Genomic DNA, 20,117 nt, shown 5'->3' on the forward strand with positions numbered 1-20,117 from the left:
TTACAAGTGCCATGCTCTACCAGCTGAGCTACAGAGGACCACATTATATGTAGCTCTCCTCTCACGATCATGCTCTTTATCCCTGTCTCTCCCTCCCTCCCCTCATCTCTCCTTTTATCTCTCTCAGACCTTCGCTCCCTGTCCCGCTCACCTGTTTCTCTCTCCTTGTCTCTCTCCTTCTCCTTCGGCTCATCTCTTTCCCTCTCCCTTTGTCTCTCCTTATCCATTCCTCTTGCCTTTACTCTCTCTACCATTTTTCTTCTTCTTTTCTATCATATAGTCTGTCTCTGTACCCATCCCTGTACTTGCCATTGTCTGCGCCTTTATCCCTCTCTTGCTCTCTTCTTTCTTTGTCTCGCTCCTCCCTTTTGCCTGTCTCTCGAGCCGTCATTCCTTCTGTATTGATGTCTGCCCTTCTCTTTGTCTCTGGGTTTTGTCCTCTCTCGGGCGCTGTCTCTCTCTCTGTTCTTCTCTTGCACCCTTTCGGCCTCCCTCTCTGGGTCTCTATGGTGTCGCTCCACGGACTCCTCTGTCCTGTGTCTTCTCTCATATTCATCTCTCCTCCTGCCAAAGTCTTCATCATGCCCTCCACCCTGACAACGAACATTGCACTTGATACAATCGGGACAAGGTTATCATAAACATTTTAGCTACCCTTATTTTTATTTATTTTTTTTTTTTTTTTTTAGTCATTTAGCAGACGCTCTTATCCAGAGCGACTTACAGGAGCAATTAGGGTTAAGTGCCTTGCTTAAGGGCACATCGACAGATTTTTAACCTAGTCGGCTCGGGGACTAGGTACTCCTAGTTATGTGCCTCCTAAGGTAATCAGTATGTTATTATTAATTTTTTTTTCAAATTCGACAAGTAGCTAATAGATCATTATTCTCATTGACAACACGCACAGCAATTACAAAGACTGACTTTGCTGCAAAGAATATTGGTGTAACGTTATAACCACTGACAAAAGGTTTAGTTACCATTACCATTAGCTTTAACATTGTTAGCTAGCAAGCAAACTAATGCCTGGAGACGTAAGTGTAGCTAACCTACCTATCTATCTCTATGTTTGCCACACGTACAGTGCATTCGGAAAGTATTCAGACCCCTTTACTTTTTCCACATTTTGTTACGTTACAGCCTTATTCTAAAATTGATTAAATTGTTGTTGTTTTTCCATATCAATCTACACACAATACCCCATAACGACAAAGCAAACACAGGTTTTTAGACATTTTTGCACATTTATTAACATAACAAAACGGAAATATCACATTTACATAAGTATTCAGATCCTTTACTCAGTACCTTGTTGAAGCACCTTTGGCAGTGATTACAGCCTCGAGTCTCCTTGGGTATGACGCTACAAGCTTGACACACCTGTATTTGGGGAGATCCTCCCATTCTTCTCTGCAGATACTCTCAAGCTCTGTCAGGTTGAATGGGGAGTGTCGCTGCACAGCTATTTTCAGGTCTCTCCAGAGATGTTTGATCGGGTTCAAGTCTGGGCTCTGGCTGGGCCACTCAAGGACATTCAGAGACTTGTCCCAAAGCCACTCCTGCGTTGTCTTGGCTCTGTGCTTAGGGTCGTTGTCCTGTTGGAAGGTGAACCTTCGCCCCAGTCTGAGGTCCTGAGCGCTCTGGAGCAGGTTTTCATCAAGGATCTCTCTGTACTTCATCTTTCCCTCCATCCTGACTAGTCTCCCAGTCCCTGCCGCTGAAAACTTCCCCACAGCATGATGCTGCCACCAACATGCTTCACTGTAGGGATGGTGCCAGATTTCCTCCAGACGTGACGCTTGGCATTCAGGCCAAAGAGTTCAATCTTGGTTTCATCAGACCAGAGAATCTTGTTTATCATGGTCTGAGAGTTCTTTAGGTGCCTTTTGGCAAATTTCAAGCAGGCTGTCATGTGCCTTTTACTGAGGAGTGGCTTCCGTCTGGCCACTCTACCATAAAGGCCTGATTGGTGGAGTGCTGCAGAGATGGTTGTCCTTCTGGAAGGTTCTCCCATCTCCACAGAGGAACTCTGGAACTCTGTCAGAGTGACCATCGGGTTCTTGGTCACCTCCCTGACCAAGGCCCTTCTCCCCCAATTGCTCAGTTTGGCCAGGCTCTAGGAAGAGTCTTGGTGGTTCCAAACTTCTTCCATTTAAGAATGATGGAGGCCACTGTGTTATTGGGGACCTTCAATGCTACAGAAATGTTTTGGTACCCTTCCCCAGATCTGTGCCTCGACACAATCCTGTCTCTGAGCTCTACGGACAATTCCTTCGAGTCTTATAGCAAAGGATCTGAATACTTACGTAAATAAGATATTTTTGTGTTTTATTTTTAATACATTTGCAAACATTTCTATAAACCTGTTTTCACTTTGTGATTATGGGGTATTGTGTGTAGATTGCTCCATTTTAGAATAAGGCTGTAATGTAACAAAATGTGGAAAAGGTCAAGGGTTCTGATTACTTTCCGAATGCACTTGTACAATTGTTGTGTATCTAGTCACCAGTTTACCTTCTCGGGATGCATGTTATCGCCTGTATGTTCCTCCTTGTGAAATATTAGACTGATTTCAGAACTAAAGCTTACGAATTTATGTTGACATTATCCAGCGCCATGACAGCAGATTTCGATTCGCACTGACACTAAGGTAAATGCATCATGTTCTCTTGACAACAGGATCTTTAATCAATAGAATAGCAATTTCTGCAAGCAAGAAGGAATCAGCATGGATAGATACACAGTTCAGATGTATCAATAGCAGATCCATCTATTTATTATGGCAAGTCCATTGAAATAGAATTACTAAATTCTGAAATTACTAAATTCAATTTTTATGGGCAAGTAAAAAATAAATAATGTAAAGCCATAACCATCATGAAGATAAAAAAAATAATTGTAATCAGCATTTATTGGCTTTGTTTAGTGTAGCCTGGGTGCCAGTCAGTTAAAATTATGATGATGATGAGGATGATGATGATGATGATTATTAGGCGGAGGTAGAGAATCAATCCCACTGAAAGCTATTCAAAGCTCTTATTGATGTGTGACAGAGCTGATGATGAGGCTAGAGAATGTTGCTGTTCATGAAATATGCAGTTGTCTCTACAGCTGGTGGGCACGGGGTGGCGATTTTGTGCCTCTATCACATGATGGAGCTATTCCTTGACCTACAGTTCCCTGAAGGAGGGTTTCCACTAGCTGATTTTGATTGGTCAATAACACATCTAGGGTGTGTTGTATGGTGTTCCACTTTTAACACATTACTTGCAGGAATTGACACAAAATGTGTTGAAAAATTTACACAAATCATGTTTTGCCAACACGGTGATTGGGTTAAAAGTAACACAACATGTGTCGTCCCTAACTAGACACACAGATGTGTTAAAAAAAAAAGACTAATCTGAGTGTAGAAATGGGCGGGGTTTATGACTTTATGACTGTGGGAGCAGATTGGTATAGAAGCTAGTGACGACCTTGAAGTAGTACAGAACGCGAACGTGCGCAGGGAGAGCAGTGCGTGCGTTCAAAGAGTGCGGCTGCTGTAGGTTCTGGTAAGTGGAGGACTACCCAAACTCAACACGGTATGAGGAAAGCAGCGTGAATATTATTGTAGAATGAGAGAAGAAAATTAGGCGTATGTGAGTAAGATGGTTTATCATAGACTTTATTGCAGCGTGGAAGAATAATCAATGCCCACTTTTTCCAGGGCAAAATGAGCTCGGATGCGGATGAACTAACGTGAGCGCAATCTGGGGTTGATTCGGAGAGGGTCTGTGCGCGCTGCGCAGGAGGTTGAACATTGGTGACAGTTTATTAAAGAATAGAAGAAGCCTCTGTTATTGAGGTCTTTACTCTAACATCCCATTGAAACTGAGGGCGCAAAGAAACGAACGTCAATAGACAGTATGACGGCTGTACGAGGCGCCCATGCACATAATGGGAGCTCCGCTGGATCAAAGGAGAATGGACAAAACGCACCGAGCCCTATTCACACCGAACCCAATACAAACGAATTTCTACCGGCAAACATCGTCGATGACACGTCTGGGTCGTCCGTTGGTGACCTAACTCAGACATGGATTCAGTTTACAAAGACATTCCTGCTCATTTTCCCCATATATGTTTTGGGATATTTTGAATTCAGTTTCAGTTGGCTCTTAATAGGACTTGTAATATTCTTCTGGTGGAGGAGAAACACAGGAGGCAAGAACACCCGACTGTACAGAGCCTTGGCGTTCTTTGAACAAGAGGAGAGAACTGTCAAGCAAAGTCTGACAACTTCTGATTTGCCATCATGGGTAAGACCAAGATTACTTTATAAAGGGAGCCTTTGGGTTACTGTAACTGTGCATAGCATGTTATCTCTATCCCCCTATTCAATTAGTCTCTGGATTATTAGATGGCTATATGACTACCACATTTGATTAGCCTATATCAAATGTATTTGAACTAGGGCTGTCAAAAATAGCGCGTTAACGACGTTAATTAGTTGTTTGCTGTTAATTACGTCAATTTTTTTTAACGCATTTCACGCATGCGCAGTGTGACAAATTATTCAGGTCAGGAAAGTGGTTGGGAGCTAGAGGCGAGATGGAGCAAGGTGAGCAAAGTGGGCCTATTGACGGATTCAAATATAAAAAGAATGATGATGGTACAGTTAACAAGTACAAGGTTATTTGCAAGATTTGTAAGAAGGAGTTTCAATTTCACCGGAGCTGTTCAAGCTTGAAGTACCATGTCAACGCCAAACATGCGTTTGCTGGGCCGTCAGATTCTGTCATCGCAGCCCTGGACAATCAGGAGCACAAACTCGTTTTGCCGACCGCAGCAGAGTGGGATAAACTGCAGAGGCTGGAGACACTTCTAGAGCCATGCAGGTAAATCAGTCTGTAACTTATCAAATAACATCGCTTTGATTATTTTCTGGAATGAATTAAACCAAGTCAAATATCAATAACATGTATCTATGTAAAAAATAATGATGATGATAATAATAATAATAATAATAATAATAATAATAATATGTTGATAACCACTGTTCTAATAATACACTGTCTCTGTGTGCATGTGTGTGTTTGTGTGCGTAGGGTATGTAACTGAGCTCCTGGGTGGAGAGGCCTATGTCTCCTGTTCTGTGGTACTACCTTCTCTCTGCCACTTGCGTCTCAAGATGGAAGCCTGTGATGAGGACCCTGCATATGTGGTGAGATTCAAGACCAAGTTCAAGGAGGACCTAGCATCCCGTCAAGAACAGCTCAACAATGCATGGCTCCAGATTGCTACAGTTTTGGATCCTCGTTTCAAAGACTTGAAATGCCTGCCCAAGACAGACAGGGAAGAGGTGTGGACCACACTTGAAGGGATGCTGCAACAAGAATCACCCAGAAGGTCTTCACAGACACATGATGATGGGCCACCCAGGAAGAAAATCAGCCTTCTGCAAATGGGCTCAGATTCAGAATCAGAAGATGAAGAGGTCCAACCTGCCATACAGAGGTACAGAGCAGAGCCCACCATTAAATTGGAGGACTGCCCCTTGAGGTGGTGGGCATCTCATTCAGGAGCCCATGAGAAGCTGGCCTCACTAGCTCACAAATATCTAGCCACTCCTGCAACCACTGTTCCCTGTGAACGACTTTTCTCAGTTGCAGGTCACATTGTGAACAAGAAAAGGTCAGCTTTACTTTCAGAAAATGTGAACAAGTTAGTTTGCCTCAGCAACTGGCTGAAAGATGATGAAGCTCAGTAGATTTGAAAGGTGATGTTCAAACAAAAAGACCAGTTTCAGTGCAACATGTTATAGTAGTTAGCAACTGGATTTTGAGCAACTGGATTAAAGAATGGAGGAAAAGGTAAAAGATTGTTCTTTGGTTTGATTTAAAAGTTTTATTGAAAATGTTTTTTTCCACAGATGACTCAAATTGTGCAAAAAATGTGGTAGGTCACTGTTATGATTTGACTACATTTATTGCTTTCTGTTCAATTGAATACTGTAAATTGTACATCCTGGTTAAGAGGAATGCCAAAGAGGAAGTGATGGAACATTACAAAGACAAATATTATGGTGTGTAGTATGTTTCAGCTTGATTTAAAACACCATTATTTGGCTGTGTTAATAAACAGACATAATATGAAAATTATGTATCTGTGTCCTGTTATTTATCTTTTGGTATGCATTTCAGAAAAAAAATGGTTAGGATTCAGGTGTAATTGCAAATAGTGATTAATCATGATTAATCCACTGAAAATTCTGATTAATTTGATTAAAAATTTTAATCATTTGACAGCCCTAATTTGAACATGTTTTTTCTATAACACAAATAAGCCTAGTGCACAGCACACGTGAATATTTTTTGTTTGTTATTGAGTTTCTAAGAAAACCATCACCCGGTGATCAGAAGACAGAACAGTGTTCTGTCCCCAGCAGTGACATTAGACTAAGCCCCTATAAATACAGCATGGTACAATGGTAAACCAGACACCAGGGTGGGAGGGACACATGGGCCCCAATCTCATTGCCCTGCCACTGTTGTGGTAACTAACAACACTTTGCATGCATGATTATGCCTGGAAGATGCACCCAATCTAACCTCACTTATTGTTCGCCTGGTTCCAGGTCTGTTTGTACTATCATTGGCATGACAATGAGTGACAAGGAGTTGGCATGATGGCACAAACAGTCTGGCACGCAGGCTAGCAAAGTGTAGGGCCATAGGAGAAACCCCCAACTTAAATGCAACTTGACAATAATGCCATCTGACTCAAGTTGAAGACATCAACTAGGCCTATACTTGGGAAATTAGAATTATTCATAATTTATAAGCTGCTTGACATCTGCTCAGCAAGTGTCAAACTAGGACAGTATCATTGTTTGGCTGTCTCTTCTGTCCTTTTAGCTGACAAGGTGACTACTAATTTGGTTAAGGGGAAAAACATGTGGTGACATCATATTTTTATCCTAAATGTTTGGCATTGTCACACTGTCATGCCTTGTGACTTCTCTCCTAAGACACATTTTCCCAAAGGGCTCTGTTAAAATACAGTGGGGGAAAAAAGTATTTAGTCAGCCACCAATTGTGAAAGTTCTCCCACTTAAAAAGATGAGAGAGGCCTGTAATTTTCATCATAGGTACACGTCAACTATGACAGACAAATTGAGAAAAGAAAATCCAGAAAATCACATTGTAGGATTTTTAATGAATTTATTTGCAAATTATGGTGGAAAATAAGTATTTGGTCACCTACAAACAAGCAAGATTTCTGGCTCTCACAGACCTGTAACTTTTTCTTTAAGAGGCTCCTCTGTCCTCCACTCGTTACCTGTATTAATGGCACCTGTTTGAACTTGTTATCAGTATAAAAGACACCTGTCCACAACCTCAAACAGTCACACTCCAAACTCCACTATGGCCAAGACCAAAGAGCTGTCAAAGGACACCAGAAACAAAATTATAGACCTGCACCAGGCTGGGAAGACTGAATCTGCAATAGGTAAGCAGCTTGGTTTGAAGAAATCAACTGTGGGAGCAATTATTAGGAAATGGAAGACATACAAGACCACTGATAATCTCCCTCGATCTGGGGCTCCACGCAAGATCTCACCCCGTGGGGTCAAAATGATCACAAGAACGGTGAGCAAAAATCCCAGAACCACACGGGGGGACCTAGTGAATGACATTCAGAGAGCTGGGACCAAAGTAACAAAGCCTACCATCAGTAACACACTACGCCGCCAGGGACTCAAATCCTGCAGTGACAGACGTGTCCCCCTGCTTAAGACAGTACATGTCCAGGCCCGTCTGAAGTTTGCTAGAGTGCATTTGGATGATCCAGAAGAGGATTGGGAGAATGTCATATGGTCAGATGAAACCAAAATAGAACTTTTTGGTAAAAACTCAACTCGTCATGTTTGGAGGACAAAGAATGCTGAGTTGCATCCAAAGAACATCATACCTACTGTGAAGCATGGGGGTGGAAACATCATGCTTTGGGGCTGTTTTTCTACAAAGGGACCAGGACGACTGATCCGTGTAAAGGAACGAATGAATGGGGCCATGTATCGTGAGATTTTGAGTGAAAACCTCCTTCCATCAGCAAGGGCATTGAAGATGAAACGTGGCTGGGTCTTTCAGCATGACAATGATCCCAAACACACCGCCCGGGCAACGAAGGAGTGGCTTCGTAAGAAGCATTTCAAGGTCCTGGAGTGGCCTAGCCAGTCTCCAGATCTCAACCCCATAGAAAATCTTTGGAGGGAGTTGAAAGTCCGTGTTGCCCAGCGACAGCCCCAAAACATCACTGCTCTAGAGGAGATCTGCATGGAGGAATGGGCCAAAGTACCAGCAACAGTGTGTGAAAACCTTGTGAAGACTTACAGAAAACGTTTGACCTGTGTCATTGCCAACAAAGGGTATATAACAAAGTATTGAGAAACTTTTGTTATTGACCAAATACTTATTTTCCACCATAATTTGCAAATAAATTCATTAAAAATCCTACAATGTGATTTTCTGGATTTTTTTCCCTCATTTGCTGTCATAGTTGACGTGCACCTATGATGAAAATTACAGGCCTCTCTCATCTTTTTAAGTGGGAGAACTTGCACAATTGTTGGCTGAATAAATACTTTTTTCCCCCACTGTAGTTGTTGCGGGTACTTCATCACCTTTTAATGTGTATATAACCCTGCTGGAGTTAGTGTGATAAATTAGGTCTGAAGTTCTCTCTAAAGATGACTTAACTCAATTTAAAAGTAAATGAAATGTCTGCCTCAGTGCCGCTCCACACAGGTAGCTGACAGCAGCAACGATTCAGGGAGTCCGTATATTAGTGTTTTCTCATCAGAGTGCACTAGTCACTGCTGTGCTGCACTGGACTGGTTACACTGTGTTGTGCCCTGTTGTTTGCAGGCTGCCGTAGGCACGCCTCAGGCACTGAAGGCGAGACTGACCGCTGGTGCTCAGCTTCCTCAGTCTGGACACTACCAGCTGGTCACTGAGACGCTGAAATGTGACACTTGGGTTGTGTTTCTGAGGAGGAGGAGAAGGAGGTGGAGGAGTAGGAGGAGAAGGAAGAGGAAGAGGAGGGGGAGAAGGAGGTATCTGAAACCATGAGCTATACTAAAGCTTCCTGTCCTTCCTGTCCTCTGGGAGACACATTTGCTCAGAGTTGCTCTTCCACCACACTGTGAAATACACCTATTCCTTATATAGTGTAATACTTTTGACCAGGGCCCATAGAGCGATCTAATAGGCACAAAGCTAATACTTGCCCACCTCCTTGTCAAGCTAGTATAATGTGTTCTTCTCCTGTTTTTTTGATTGGAATTGAACTCCACAGTCTCCACGTTTGCATCTGTGCATTTGTGTTTAGATGCATTTTACATTTACATTTGAGTTATTTAGCAGACGCTCTTATCCAGAGCGACTTACAGTTAGTGCAGTCATCTTAAGATAGCTAGCTGAGACAACCACATATCACAGTCGTAGTAAATACATTTTTCTCAATACATAAGTGTCAGAAAAGTCAATACTAGTAGGAAAAGACAGGTGCAAGTTTATATAGTAAAAATCATTTTGCCCACGCTGGCGCTGCAGACGGCTATATCAGTCCGCTAATACAGGACTATTAAAGGCCCAGTGCACTACTTAAAAAATATATATTTTTATTAATATATATTTTTAAACATTCTTATTTTTCAGGGGGGTGCGCACCCCTACTTCCCGCGGCTATGGTTCTACCAAGAACCATTTTAGCATCTAAAGGTTCTTCCTAGAACTGTCTATTAAGGGTTCTACCGAGAACCCTGTTATCTTTTGGAGGGTACTTCCTACAACCCTCTATGAACGGTTCCACCAGCCTTATTAGCCTTTAAAATGTAATTATTTATGACAATACATTACATATATCATAAGGCCTTTCTTTGAGGGCCTAGTTATACCGTAACACAGTGGTGTTAGGAAACTCCTGGTATACAGGCCACGTCAGGCCTGCATGTGACATTATTCTGGCATGCAAAGTGATGTGTAATTCCAATTGGAATCCAGCCAGAATTAGGATATCGAACAAGTGGAATTGTTAATCACCCGCAAACTTCATTCAGAATGACTGCCAGGGTAGGGAAGATTGAATATTGAGACTACCTCAGTACTCTAAACTGGAACAACCATCTCAGTAACGGGGCAATACATCCAATTACTAACATATTTAATTAGTTTAGAAAACTGTATGTTATTCATCTTTGTGTAGCATAAAATGTATCAACCAATCAATGTACATGCAAAAACACAGATATTACAGTAAAACAAACAATTCTGAAAATCTCCATGCAAGAGGATGCTGGGAAATGTTATATATGGTTCTATGTAGAGCCCTTCTTACCTGGATTAAGACCTGCACTGCATTCTGTGTGAGATAGGGTCGTACTCTACGGCTGTTGTAGAGCATGAAACTGCATGAGTGAGTCACTGCTTTGATGTTTGCAGAGAACGACAGGGTGTTGTCCAGGGTCACGTCAAGATTCTTTGCACTCTGGGAGGGGGACACCATGGAGTTGTCAAGTGTGATGGAGAGGTCTTGAAGCGGGCAGGCCTTTCCCGGGTGGAAGAGCAGCGCCGTCTTGTCGAGGTTGAGCTTGAGGTGGTGGGCCAACATCCAAACTGAGATGTCTGCCAGGCACGCAGAGATGTGTCGCCACCTGGGTGTCAGAAGGGGGGTAAGGAGAAAAGTAGTTGAGTATCATCCGCATAGCAATGATAAGAGAGACCATGTGAGGATATGACAGAGCAAGTTACTTGGCTGCAACAAATGCCCCTTAGTTTCAGTGCATATACCTTTTGAGTGAGTAGAAGGGAAGGGATGGATCATGTAACACAGCAGTGTAATAACAGATGATCTATAACCGTTTTCCTATAGGTTTCTCCTTGAGACAAGCTGAGTGAGTTTCATCAGAACATAGCTAAAATGTCATACCTAAAATAGTGATTGCCGACTGCTCCTGTTTGTTTTGATTGGAAAATACGTATGCTGTGAGTCAGGCTGCTGCGTAGCACTGCCTACACTAATGTAAAATCCTGCTACTTATTCAGGCTCCTGTGAGAAACAAGCATCATCTCAAGTACGGAAAAACAACCAAATCTCTTTGGGGGATAGTCACATTGATGTCCACTCTAATGGAGTTGTATACCTCCAGGTGTTTAATGTTTTAAATATTAAGTAGATCCAAGTTGCTTCTATAATATGCTTTGAAAGTATTTCCATAGTTATATAACAGCATCCCCATTCAATCCACTTAAATGGACAGTACTGCATTTTAAATTGCATCTTAATTTCTGTTGTGAGGTGTGAAGTACCTCTTGACAGTTGCACAGTAATTTGATATCACTCATTTATTTGTTGAGTAAATGATGTATCCGTAAGGCACTATCCTCTGCCAGCTATTTTGTGAATTGGTTGCTTTACAGTATGTGTCAGGTTAATAGAAACCATGTCCACTTGAGTGCTCCTGATTGCATAACAGAGGCTGGTAAAAAAGCTAGGCTTGAATCTGTCAAACCCATCAGTAGTTTATCTCCCTACTTCCCACTCCTCTTACTGTCCAATCCTATGCTCCTCTACGCTGTCACGCTAATGCTGGATCAGCGCTTTTCTCACCTGCATTAGCATCTCTGCCTCCTGTAGCTCTCGCATGCAATGTCGTTGCCACGGTTACACCACTGGAGCCGCTGCTCCTAAGGGGATAACACATGACAGCACACTTCCTCTGTGTTGTTCTGAAAAGGCGTGGCCGCGTGGTAGCCTCATTAGAAAAGTTTTGCTTTTAGACTATGATGATTGTTGGCTTATGAGAGCCAGTGTTATTTGTTTTATGTGTGTGTGTGCACGTGTGGGTACAGTATGTGGGCGTGTGTATGCTCAGGGCTCTCCTCTATCTCACTGATGCTCATACTGTGTGCAGTGGCCAGCTCCAGCTCCAGCTCCAGTACTATTATATCTTTGGAATAGCCAGGAGGGGTTCAGGCAGACTGCAGGACTACGTCCCAAATGGCACACTATTCCCTACATAGTGCACTAATTTTGACCAGAGCCCTATGGACCCTGGTCAATAGTAGTGCAATATAGGCAATAGGGTGCCATTTGGGATGCAACGCAGGCTACAGCCAGACTTCTGCTGGACCTAGGCAGAATATCTCATGTCCAACAGCTATTTCAGTTAAAATAACAATGTACAATGTGGTTGTTAAGATGGAATCAGTGACTACAGGTACTAGAAAATGGGTTTTGAGCATGTAAACAGTAATTATTTCTTACTTTTTTTCTCTTTAGGTCAACTTCCCAGATGTAGAAAGAGTAGAGTGGCTGAACAAGGTAAAATAACAAAAAGGAATTGTTAGATTTTCCACTTATATGTTGATGAGGACCTACTTTTCATGTTTGGATTAGCGGTGTAGATACGGAAATCTTTTGTCTTGCCCTTTCACCCTCTGAATGGCACACATACACAATCCATGTCTCAATTGTCTCAAGGCTTAAAATCCTTCTTTAACCTGTCTCCTCCCTTTCATCTACACTGACTGAGGGTTATTTAACAGATGCTCTGTTTTTGCAGCATACTCTATGCATAAATCAGGAAGTTAATCAGATTTAGAGTCTCTTAAGCCTTAGGACTGTCAGATTTAAAAGTCTCTTAAGCCGTTCCCTACACGCGTAGAAAAAAGGGTTCCAAAAGGGTTCTTCGGCTGTCCCTATAGGGGCACCCTTTTTGGTTCCAGATAAAAGGTTCCAAAGGGTTCTACCTGGAACCAGAAAGGGTTCTTCAAAGGTTTCTCCTATGGGGACAGCTGAATAACCCTTTTACGTTCTAGATAGCACCTTTTTTTCTAAGAGTGTAAGGTAATGACCTGGGACCTAAGTTTCAAATATTTATCGTACATAACATAGAGCAGATAACAATTAAAATGTTTGAACATATGTATTGAGTTTCCCCAGTATTGTGAATGATAAAACTGATTGAAATGCTTTTGCATCACTTTCAGGATATTGCTGGGCCTGTATTCTCAGTCTAAGAGAAGGAGTGCTAATCTAGGACCAGGTCTCACCTGTCTTATTCCATGAAAGGCAAAACTTAGCACTTCTACTCAGGCACTTTGTGAATATGGGACCTGATATTAAATAATGAATTCAGTGAATTCAGCTCCTTCACTCTGCTTCCTACATTTCTGTGAAGACTTACTGTATGATGGTCAGAATGTGGGCCCGGTACCAACTCACTGATCCGTTCCTACTCTCTCTGGCCTTGCAGACTGTGAGACAGATGTGGCCGTATATTTGCCAGTTCGTAGAGAAGCTGTTCCGTGAGACTATTGAGCCGGCCGTGAAGGGAGCCAACTCCCACCTCAGCACCTTCCGCTTCAGCAAGATCGACATGGGGGACAAGGTGAACATCAAGACTTATCAGCAGGAGTCTCTACCTAACCCTGCCTTATGTTTATAAGATGGTTTTCGACTGTTCAACCGTTGGGGACAGGCACTCAAACCTCCCCAATCTAGTTTTAAAGGTCCAATGCAGCCGTTTTTATCTCAATATCAAATCATTTCTGGGTAACAATTACGTACTTTACTGTGATTGTTTTTCGATTACAATGGTCAAAAATAAACAGAAATAGCTTCTTCGCAAAGAACAGTTTCTCAAGCAAGAATTTTGCTAGGACTGTCTGGGAGTGGGGAGGGGAAAACGGAAAACTAGCTGTTATTGGCAGAGAGGTTTGGAACTCTCTCTTATTAACAAATGTACTGCATGGTGATGTCACATTGGAAAGGACAAAGCTCCATCCCACCAAAACAGGCTTATTTCAGGCATTCTTTTCAAACAGCTCTTACACTTTTCTTATAGTGCTCAAGCACCCCTAGAACTGTATCTGTGCATGTGTCTGTGTTGTAGGGACAGCTGGTGGGTGTTTCCCAAATAGTTTCCAGGAGGGGTCACATAGTAGTGGCGATGTTCATGCTGGGTAGAACACAAGTGGGGGTCTGAGGCCTAGTGGTAATGTTGTGATGTCATTTGTCTTGTGTTCGTCTTTAAGCCTTTAAGGATCAACGGGGTCAAGGTTTACACAGAGAATGTGGACAAGCGTCAGATTATCATGGACCTACAGATCAGGTGACCTGACTATCTCCATTTTGGGCAGATTGTAGCCTTTGGCTTGTCATAGAATGTACTGTGTGTAGTATATATATTTTTTAATTGAATAACATACATAAACACTTTCCTGTGATTTTTGATGATGCTAAACATTTCTTTCAGTTTTGTTGGAAATACTGAAATTGATGTGGACATCAAAAGATACTACTGCAAAGCTGGTATTACGGGTATACAGGTAATAACATTATGTTCTTGTCTCATTCTCTGTTGTCTTAGGATAAATTAGAGACATAAAAACATAACGTTTTAATTTTTGGGTGATAGGTTTTTCAAATGTCATTTCTTAGGGATGTAAAACTTTAACAAACCACCCTTCACTTGCAGTCAGAATTGGATCTGGGGCATGAATATATATGAACTATACAACTCTGTATGGATGCTCTGATTGTTGATAATGTCACTGGAAACCTGTTCAGAAGAGTCGAGGACAGTAAACTCCAAACAAATGTTTTGACTGCATGTAAAAGTGACTTTATTATGCCTGCTTGCTCAATTACACTGGCTTGCAAACAACATTAGATCAGTTTTTATTGCAATGACTTGCAAGCAATATACTGTGTGATCAGTTACCTTGTGTGCAGTGTTAATTTTGTAGTTTTAGACTTAGTCTTTTGACTAAAATACCTTTTCATCTTAGTCACATTTGAAAAATGTCATCCTTCTTAATTTTAGTTATTATCAGTCGACTAAAACTCGGGACAATTTTAGTCTAGTTTTAGTCCCAGTCATTTAAGTCACCTATTAGTCAGTGCATTTTTTTACCCCATGAAATAATGTATATTTACCTCTAACTTCCATCATGTGCACATTAAGATAGCCTTGTCCAACTAGGCCTACTATCCCCTCATATAGCTGCCACATTGCTATTGTGGCAGATTGTAACCAATGCCAGCCAGTGTTAATTTCGTCAACAATAACTATGACAAAAAATATGATTAAACAATCTATTTTTCCTGATGAAAACTAATGATGATAACGAGACGAGATGCCATGAAAAAACCCAATAACTATAACAAACTCGTTTTTTTATTTATATTTGACGAAAATGTGACGAGATGAGAATTCCATAAACATTCAATTTGGCATGAAGCTCCTTTTCATCTGTTTTGTCCAATCATAAGCATGCATGCCTTTTGCAGAATATTTTATGCTATCCTCTCATTGGCAGAATTAACAACATTCAGTTGCACAGTCTGATTGAGCTGATCTGCTTGGCTCTCCCAAAGGCTACAGCTCCCGGGAGGTCACTTCAGTCACTCGTTTGAACTGATGCGCAGCCAGGACTCTTCAATTGTAACAAACCTCAACTAGAAACAATAATTTTTACTCTCTTTCATGTAGGCTATTTTTGCTTTGATCACATCAGAAGCTCTATTTTGCCATGTGCACTGTTATTCATCCGTGTTGCCGTTCTCGCAGTTGGCAAAATGCGAGTGCAGTTGTTTTTTCACTATAGGAAATATGAATTCTATTTGCTGAGTATTAGGAGTACAGTAATAACTCTGGCATTGTTGGAAAGCTCGGATTCTCCCTTTTTTTTATGGAATCACTGTTATTTACCCCCATCCCAAGGTTATGATTGGGAGAAAAGAGCTGTATGCATAAACTGTTAACCTGTAGCCAAGGGTTTGTACTGTAGCCTATATGGTAAATCAAGGCTGGCATCAGTGTTATCGTTTTCTTTCATGGCATCTCGTCTCGTTTTCCTCAGGAAAAATAGGTTGTTGACTAATATTTTTTGTCATAGTTATTGTTGACTAAATGAACGCTGCTTGTGTGTGTATATGTGTGGGAGAAAATAGAGAGTAGGCCTTGAACAAAACAAGTGTTTATATGTCTTTGGTCATTGCATAACAGGCAGCAGTGAAACATAGCTGGCAGGGAAAAGCAATCATTAGTATCATCCTACAAAGATATTTACTCCACAAAGATATTTACTTCACAAAGTCCTATTATAAAGTACCGGCTCACATTTCTCATACTCACAGTACATCTTATAGAGGAGTTTGGAAACACCATGCTTAGCGTCTTTGAGGGGGAGTTTAAATCCTGTCATATTTTTGTGTGTGATTGTATTTTTTTATTAAACAAATAAATACAGCAATTGAGACAGACAATAGACACTGGGGTCTTTATATGGATAATTAACATTTTGTTTTAAACTCATGTCGATTGAACAAAAATAATAGTGTGGCCGGTTTTGCTCATATACAGTATCAGCACTTAAACAAACTGCTTGTCTTGAGAGATATAATTAGCTCTATCTGTTTAGGAAGTTGAGGATGACATATATGTTATGCCTGATTTAGTAATGCAGTAGTAGTGTGGGGGGCATCTTTGGAGTGTTTCTGGAGGCACATGTCATGTGTCTGCTGCGGCGTCCACAGTGGAATGTTCCCATACAGGTCATTAGGTGGGTCAAGGGCCTACAGTGTTTAGGTTCCCTGATACTGAAAGCTCCCTTAATGATGTGTCGTGTGTGTGTGTTTCTGTTTTATCTCTGTGAGCGAGTGTGTTTTTGTCTTGATGCCTCTTTTGTGTTTCACAGCTCCATGGAGTGTTGAGAGTAGTCATGGAGCCATTGCTAGGTGACATGCCCCTGATAGGAGCCCTGTCTCTGTTCTTCCTGAAGAAACCTGTAAGTTCTAGCCTTGACACACACTTCCTCTTTCTATTATTTTGATTTAAGGTCACTTGCATCATTAGCAGCTTGCAAGACAGTTGTTTGACAATGGTTATTTCATCACTGTTGTCATGAATGTCTGTGGAATGCGGTAGGCCAGAGTCAAATGCAGGACACCGAATGAAATGAAAATCTACTTTACTGAATAGTAAAGAAACAAGCAAAACCTCCAAACACAGGGAGGAGCAAACCCGCTCACAAACGACACTCGTAACAAGCAACAAACACGCACAACACACAGTGGGAGCGAACAGGTTAAATAGGGAAGGACATAATACCATAATGGGAAACAGGTGTGCAACACTAGACAACAACCAGATGAACATAGAAACATAAAACATAGATCGGCAGCAGCTAGTACTCCGGTGACGACGAATGCCGCAGCCTGCCCGAACCAGAAGGAAGGGCAGTCTCGGCAGAATCCGTGACAACTGTCTTCCTTCCTGTAGTGCTGAGCCTCCAGGCCTATGTTCTGCCTAAACATTTGGCCAATTTAAGTCAGATACAAGTCCCGAGTGGAGACACTTGAGCCTTAAATAGACACAGATCAGACTTGTCCTACTTTGGTGGATTTCTTTGCACTGCCTATACCAGCCTCAGTGCAGACAGCAGAGAGAGGAAGCAGGAGGAGTGTAGTGGTAAGACTGTAAATCACAGTGTTTTACATGTTGGGACACAAGACACGCAGTGGGTGTTAATTATACAGTATCTGAGTTGAATTCATCTTCTTTGAGAGCAGACCACAGACTGTGGACAAGCAGCTCCTGTTTCTGTGGCCTCGGGCCTGCTTTATCTCTGTTATCTGTCATCTTAATAATGGGGGAAAAACACATTTTATGGAAGAAATGTTGAGGTAAAGGATAGAAAGGATCCCTCTTCTCTCCGATGTAGGGGGTAGGACTATGTAAAATATTCTCCCGAATGCTTCACAGTGAAGCGGACAACCCTTCGTTCTCCTCTTAAATGGTTCGGTCTTGACTGCCAAATAAAATAACATTCTGAGACAACTAGTGGATGGGAGGATACCATATTAGGCGATGCCCTTGTCTGTGCTGTGTTGCCAGAGAGATGAAACGCAGAGAACTGGAGGGAAAACACCCTTAGGAAGGCTACTCAAGTTCTGCAATGCTCAGCTGTTTTAATTGGTGCACATTGTGTACATGGTCTCCAAGGACCCTCCATTAGTTGATAAATGTTATGCTTGGAAAAGAAGCCTTAATTGCCCCACACTGCTCTGCCAGTTCACTGCTACGCTACAGTACCCCCTATAAGGCTTCTCCACTGCAGCTGGTGTCACTCCAGCCTTCTTTGGGTGTAAGCACCAGTGTTATACACAAAAGGCAACGTGTAGTATTGGGCCAAACACTGGTACTGATCCATGCAGTGGAAATGCACCATATGGAATTGGCTACTTTGATTGCCTTGCAGTGTTCCAGACAGTCCTTGCTCAACACTATATCTGCAGCAGTGTAGGCAACACACAAAGAGGGGGGGCTGTAAAAACGCATTGAAATCGATTCCTTGAGCCAAGAGACACATCAAAGCTCCGACTAGCATAAATAAAAAAATACCTGTCGGCTTAGAAGTTACTACTTGTCCGAACCAGCCTGATTGTTAGATCCAGCCTGATTGCATACATATACTGTATGTCTCACCGTCTTTGTGTGTTGTTTTGTATATTGAGACACCATAGCCATGATAACGCGGTAGGTAGCTCAGGGGTTGAGAACGGAGCAGAATACATTTCTGTTGTTCGTAAACAATACATTTGTATTGGGTATTTACCACAGAAACGGAACGCAGCGATAAGGCTGCTTCCACCAGGCTAACTATAGGGTTAAACTAGGGTGAAATTGCAGCAACAAATATGCTTGTTGGCACACCATCTTGTCATTTGTCATGTGTAAAATTGTCAGATTTCCAAGGAAATTGGTTTATTTATCAAGAGGCAAGGCAATTAGCTCCTTTGGCTTCTGTTTTACTTTGCTGCCATTGTCGGAATGCTATCATTTGTTTTGAATCATAAAGAGCTTTGCACCGACACACCCTCCCTCACTCTGACAGTGAGTAATTATATCACAGGAGTCACACAACAATAAAGTTAAGTGCTTGAATCAATTTAGATCATTTACTTGATCTCCCCACTTTTTCTGGCTAGTGTCCCTGTGTTCCCTTTTATAATATGGTGTTTGTTTTGAGATAATTTAAGTAAAAAAGAAAAGCACAGGTGTGGCTTTTCAATCGTTCTGTGTACAGCATGTTCTTCCAGATTCCAGACCGCTAAATCAAATATTTTGTTTTCATCTAGCTTTTGGACATCAACTGGAAAGGCCTCACCAATATACTAGACATTCCTGGACTCAAGTAAGTAAATTGAGTCAGTTTTGTGCTCTGGGGTGAAGTTTCTCCTAGGTCCAGATCTAGGAGTGGGTTTCCCTCCCCAATCCTAACCTTAACCACTAGTGGGGAAAATGTAAAACTGACCCTACACCCTCTTTCAAATTCACCCTACACCCTCTTTTGTCAGGCAAAGCTTTCACTACTTTTAGGTACAACACTTTTTGGGGTATCTACAACCATTTTTGGACTTTTATATTAATGATATATACACATTGATTCTTGAAGAATATAACGTAGAAATGCCTTATGAGCTTAGTTCAGCAGTCATATCCCATCACAACCCCAAATATACACTTGTTTTACTCCCATTTAGTTGTTAACAGTGTAGTTGTAAACAAACACTGTATAAACTATCATATTGATATCATGGATGGTGAGTCTTTGCATCCATAGCATATCTATGAATTTGAGAGTGGATACATTTCTCCAGCCCCATCCCTGGGGGGGGCTTTGTTATTGTTTGAACTGCAGATTGCCCCTTTAAACTAGAGTGACCATCGCCCTACGGCTGTTAGGCTTTCAGTCCATTATGCTCTGCTCATCCCAACACATACCTGCCTGGCAGCACCTGCGAGCTGTGAGACTAATAAAGCTCACACAGCTCAGAAAGCAATAAGGTTTTTATGGTTGAACAAGCTGTTATTTTAATTTGCGCAACTCATCTCTGACTTTATAGAGATCTATAGTGTGTAAGTTGGGCTGCTCCACCAACTCTCTAGGGTTGCTAAAATACTCTATTCTGCCTCTCAACTCCGAAATTATGGGGTAATGGGGAGGGGACTTGGGGATTTCTTATGGCTCATTTAAATGAAAGAGAACATTGGATGGTCT

The 20,117-nt window shown here is 41.8% G+C and overlaps 1 protein-coding gene and 1 pseudogene across 3 annotated transcripts in view; one reads left to right on the forward strand and one right to left on the reverse strand.

Annotated features, from left to right (window-relative positions):
- Window positions 1-2,529, reverse strand: part of LOC121549552 — a 29,019-nt pseudogene extending 26,490 nt beyond the window's left edge.
- Window positions 2,530-3,499: 970 nt separating this feature from the next.
- Window positions 3,500-20,117, forward strand: part of LOC121549986 (extended synaptotagmin-2-A) — a 40,248-nt gene continuing 23,630 nt past the window's right edge. For all 3 annotated transcript variants that reach the window (XM_041862027.2, XM_041862029.2, XM_041862028.2), the window contains exons 1-7: window positions 3,500-4,301; window positions 12,328-12,369; window positions 13,304-13,438; window positions 14,085-14,161; window positions 14,306-14,378; window positions 16,752-16,841; window positions 19,195-19,250. In XM_041862027.2, coding sequence (XP_041717961.2) covers window positions 3,909-4,301; window positions 12,328-12,369; window positions 13,304-13,438; window positions 14,085-14,161; window positions 14,306-14,378; window positions 16,752-16,841; window positions 19,195-19,250 — 866 coding nt within the window. In that variant the 5' untranslated portion in view covers window positions 3,500-3,908. The remainder of the gene's footprint in view (window positions 4,302-12,327; window positions 12,370-13,303; window positions 13,439-14,084; window positions 14,162-14,305; window positions 14,379-16,751; window positions 16,842-19,194; window positions 19,251-20,117) is intronic.

Source organism: Coregonus clupeaformis, chromosome 34 (genome assembly GCF_020615455.1).
Source record: "Coregonus clupeaformis isolate EN_2021a chromosome 34, ASM2061545v1, whole genome shotgun sequence".
Lineage (NCBI taxonomy): Eukaryota > Metazoa > Chordata > Actinopteri > Salmoniformes > Salmonidae > Coregonus > Coregonus clupeaformis.